The sequence below is a fragment of the Crocuta crocuta genome, unplaced genomic scaffold (genome assembly GCF_008692635.1).
Source record: "Crocuta crocuta isolate KB4526 unplaced genomic scaffold, BGI_CrCroc_1.0 scaffold610, whole genome shotgun sequence".
Classification (NCBI taxonomy): Eukaryota; Metazoa; Chordata; class Mammalia; order Carnivora; family Hyaenidae; genus Crocuta; species Crocuta crocuta.
The window spans coordinates 510824-515190 of record NW_027527456.1 but is presented as its reverse complement, the minus strand read 5'-3'; the positions used below and the strand labels follow the sequence as shown (position 1 = coordinate 515190).

At 58.2% G+C, this 4367-nt stretch overlaps 2 protein-coding genes across 2 annotated transcripts in view; one reads left to right on the top strand and one right to left on the bottom strand.

The window, feature by feature from the left end:
- Positions 1-960, bottom strand: part of NDUFB11 (NADH:ubiquinone oxidoreductase subunit B11) — a 2886-nt gene extending 1926 nt beyond the window's left edge. Inside the window, 2 exon segments of the mRNA XM_077763005.1 lie at positions 446-633; positions 636-960. Of these exon segments, the coding sequence (XP_077619131.1) occupies positions 446-633; positions 636-651 (204 nt within the window). The 5' untranslated portion in view covers positions 652-960.
- A 135-nt stretch (positions 961-1095) lies between these two features.
- Positions 1096-4367, top strand: part of RBM10 (RNA binding motif protein 10) — a 29872-nt gene continuing 26600 nt past the window's right edge. Inside the window, 2 exon segments of the mRNA XM_077762902.1 lie at positions 1096-1500; positions 3279-3420. Coding sequence (XP_077619028.1) covers positions 1431-1500; positions 3279-3420 — 212 coding nt within the window. The 5' untranslated portion in view covers positions 1096-1430.

The following is a 4367-nucleotide window of genomic DNA, read 5'->3' as shown; positions in this document are numbered from 1 at the left end:
GGTTCCGCCACATAGTCGGTTATGCGAGTTTGGGCGAGTCACTTAATATCATTATGCTTCAGTTCCCTCAATCTGTAGAAGGGGTATGCTACTGGTGCCTGCTTCGAAACAGGGCTGTTTTGAGGCATACATGAGATAACGTACGTCAAGTGTCTGCAAACACCGCATCGGTGTTTAGTACTGTTATCGTTATACCATACTGCTTCTAACGGGTTTTGAGCACTGCCCACTTCAGGTTTGCCATCTGTCTGCAAAATAAGGCCAATCTCGCCTCTGGCCCTGAACCGAAGATCACCGGGGGATAAAGAAAATCAACCTAGGCAAAGTCTAGTTGAGGCCTTCGCCAGCAGCGCAATCCTCGGCCCGCTAAGAACGTCCTCTACGGCGCCCCGTCCGCCGGCCCCCGATTGACCCTTCTGGCGTCCCGTTTCCCCCTCCCTCTCACCTTCTCGTAGAGGTTTTCGTCCTCCACGTCTGGGTCCTCCTGCCAGCGTACAGCCGGTTCCGGCGTCCGCTTCCCTGCCACAGCCGACGGGGCGATCACAGCCCTGGACGAGCTGGAGTCCCAGCGAACGCGGGCGGCCGGGAGCCCTCGCGTCGCCGCTACCGCCCAAAGGCGGCGAGCGCACAAGCTAACAGCCCGGCCGCCATGCCAGAGTGTTCGGCAGACTCTCAGGGGCGGGGACGGAAGTGCGACTGCGCGCAGCTGCAGTTGGCTCGAGCGCGACAATTATCGCTCCGCCCCCACCGCACTAAATAGGTCCCGAGTCCGGATTTTGTTTTCAAATGTGGCAAGGGGCTCAGTAGCCCTCTTTCCCTCCGCCTGCCATGGCCTCAGGGAAGCGACCAGTTTTGTAACCTCTCGGCCGGGCTAAGGCATTTACGGCTGATAGGTCGGCCCACTTCCTTGATAAGAAAGCGTTGACATTTGGGTGGGTGCAGGTCCCAGCCAAACGGCCCGGAGAATACTTAGGGGTAAAGGGGCGGAGCTTCCGCCTGCCTTTCCTCTTCGAAGGAAGCCAAGCTTCTAAAAAGCGGGCATTGCTGGATTGGCCAATAGCTACTCCTTTTTGCTACTTGCGAGCGTTCGCACCGAGAGTGGGGAGGTGGCATACGCTTGCCAATCAGAGCTGCCCGGGGCCTGCCGTCGGCAGCCGACGACCAATAGATGAAGCCGAGCAGAGCGCGCTCCCTTAGTAGGTGGATGGTGGTCGAAGCGCCGGCTCCCTTCTCGTCGTCGCCATTTTGTGCTGGTGACTGCGGCCGGCTGGGAGTAGGCGGCAGTGGGTTTCCCGGGGAGGGTGGCGCGCTTGGCGCTTCTCCCCTCCCCGCTCTTCCGCCCTCCCGCTTCCAGTCTCAGACTTAACGCTGGTGCGGGCCGGCCCCGGCTGAGCTGGGAGAGTTGGAGGAGGTGGCGGCGCGCAGAGGTGATGTCCGGGAGCCCTCCCTTGACAGCCCGGGCCGAGAAGGTGAGCGTCGTCGCTGGTCGAGGGGGCGGAGGTAAGGGGCCGGGGGCGGTTGGGGGAGGAGAGGAGGTGCGTGGGCGGACTGCGGGACGTGGGCCTGGGCGACGCGCGGGATCGAGGGATGCGTGCATGGCCTGAACCCGGGAGGGGGTGTCTCCCCCCCCTTTTTTTTTGAGAGCGGAAGCGCGTGCGCGATTGGGGCACAGGATGGGTGCACGCGGGTTGGGGGAAGGGAGAGGTCGAGGAGAGTGGGTTTCGGTGGCTCCCTGTGTTTGCGACACCGAACTTTATCTGCGGGGAGGCCGTTGGCTTTAATACGGGAGAGGGTGTGCTGTCTGCTCTGTGTGACTTGGGGTACTTACCAGCCCATGGGGAAGTATTCTGTGGCTCTGGTCCTTATTCTTGGGTGGGGGAGGAGGGCAGACGTCTCTTTGACCCTGGTCTTTATCCTCGGAGTACGTGCTGTAACTCAGGTCTTTAGCCATGGGGAGGGGTCCTTATCCATAGAGAGTCGTCTTACTACTGGCCCTAACCCCCTTGCTAGGCGGGGAGGGAGTGCAAGGAATGCGTGCCTGACTTTACAGCCACTTCTTTCAGAAGGGGTTCGTATCTGTGACTCTGACGCTCCTNGGAGACTGGTGTGTGACTGTGTGACTCTGACCTCTTCGCGAGAGTCTCTACCGAGGGTTTTGTACCGGGCTCCCAATCACTGGGGCCCCTGGTTGTGATCCTAACTCTTATCCATCTGGGAGCAGGTAGCTCTGGCTCCAGGAGGAAGAGAAAATCGGTCGTGTGTATACACGGAGGAAAGGTGTGGTGGCAACCTGGTGTTGGGCAGGTGTTGTTGCTGCCTGGCTTTGCCCGATTCCTGCTCAGAGGGTGGGGCCTGAAGATTCTGGGATACTTCTTGGTGACCCCTGGCCAGCTCACGTGGCTCACGGGACTTACTTCGTTCTCATGGCAGGCCTGGGGGTTGGGTGAGGCGACTGCCCTTCCACCCCAGCTGGGAACAGCCTCAAACGGACTCCTTTCGCCTCGGAATAAGTGGGGCCCAGAGCCCTAGGGAGAGAACCATCTTGGGACCTGGCTGTGCCTAAGAGACAGGGCTCGAGGCTGAGCCAGTTGCCGAGTAAGGGCCAGAGCAGTGTTTGCCAGGAGCCCAGGGAGGCGGCTGCTGTCTCGCTGCCAAGTTAGCCCCTTTGCCCTCTAGGCCTTTCATGATCTGCTGTCTTGTAGGGGGCAGCCAACATCTTGTGGGGAGGATGAAACGGCACCCGGGGGCCCGTGGAAGGAGCCTGGTGGGTACGTGGGACTCCCGTGGTGAGGTCTTGCCTCCCAGCCTAACGTGCCTGACCCCAGACAAGTCATCCAGCGCGGAGAGCCTCCCTGGGCAGGTAGCTCCAGGCTTCGACTCCTCTGCCAGTCTCAGATGGCAAAGCCCTGATCACAGAATAGGTGGCATCACCAAGTCTCTCTGCAGGGTGCTCCCTCTTTGCTGAGGGCCTTGCTTTTTCCATTTTACTTTAAGTAAGCTCTGCGCCCATTGTGGGGCTTGAACTCACAACCCTGACATCCAGAGTTGCATGTTCTGACTGAGCCAGCCGGATGCCCCTGGCCTTGCTATTTCTGGGGCGGTGGGGGAAGGAAGGAGCAGGCCAGGTAGGGGCTGCCTTCCGGCCCTGGTCCATAGGAGCGCTAGGAAGTTGGGAAATAGTATCTCTGGCCTAAGGGACAGCAGAGAGCCGTGAGAGCAAGGGTTTCTCAAGGAGGCCCCAACTGCCTTGACCCCTTTCTTCCTTCTACTCTCCCCAGAGTCCCTGCAGGAGGCATCACCCAGGCTGGCAGATCATGGTGGCAGCAGCGGGGGTGGCTGGGAAGTGAAACGGAGCCAGCGGCTGAGGAGGGGCCCCAGCAGCCCCCGCAGGCCCTATCAAGACATGGAGTATGAAAGACGGTGAGTTACCTATTCCCACCCCTACCAAGCATCCTAGGCTTATCCCCGTGTGGGAAGTGATCCAGGAAGGTTCCAGGAGTGGGCTTCCGGGCAGAGGAAACAGTGTAGCAGATGATTGGTTTCTTTTCAGCAGACAATTTACATGGCACCTGCTGTGAGCCAGGACCTGAGCTGAGCTCTGGGAATGCAGTGGTGAATGAGACGGATAAGACCGCAGCCTTCTTACTCAGGCTCTCACAGGGGAGGCCGCACAGTTTACAGGGGGTTGGAAAACAGCTCTAGAGGTGCCACGGTTGGTTCTGAAGTTGGGAGGGCTCGAGAGAAAGGGAGGAATGGAGCCTGATGCTCGGGATTCCATTTCGGGTTAACTCGGGTATATGGTGCCTTTCACCAAGGCGTGGGCAGCCCCTGCAGGAGGCGAGCAGAGGTGGGTGGCAGATGGGCGGCGGTGGCTTGTACGGGCCTGCGGATCCTCAGGGGAGGGGTGTGGGCTGTAGCTTTGGGTTGGAGGGACGAATGAGAGCGATGCCCTCCGAGTCGGGATTTTGCACAGGACAAGTCTAGGGCGAGCCGGGTCAGGTAGCAGGAGGCTTCAGGGACGGGGTGGGCTAAAGCGTGTGTGATGCTTGTCCCGGAATGGAACGCTCTAGTACGGTTAGTTTTATTTTATTTATTTTTTTTCATATGGTTATTTTTAAACTCTAGTAGGAACAGGAAACAGTCAGGACACTTGGTAAAATACTCTCACCAGCCTGGCGGATCACTCTAGTTGATTCTAATGTGGATGACGTATTCCTGACATTTTAAGATGGCATAGGAAAGCAGACCTACTGCCCCCAGAAAGTCTCTGGTAAGAGTCAGTACGTTAAAAAAAGAGAGCGTAGATTTATAAAAAGTCAGAGAGGAAGTAATTTTTTTAATGGCTTATAAAAGGTTTCTTTTTCCAC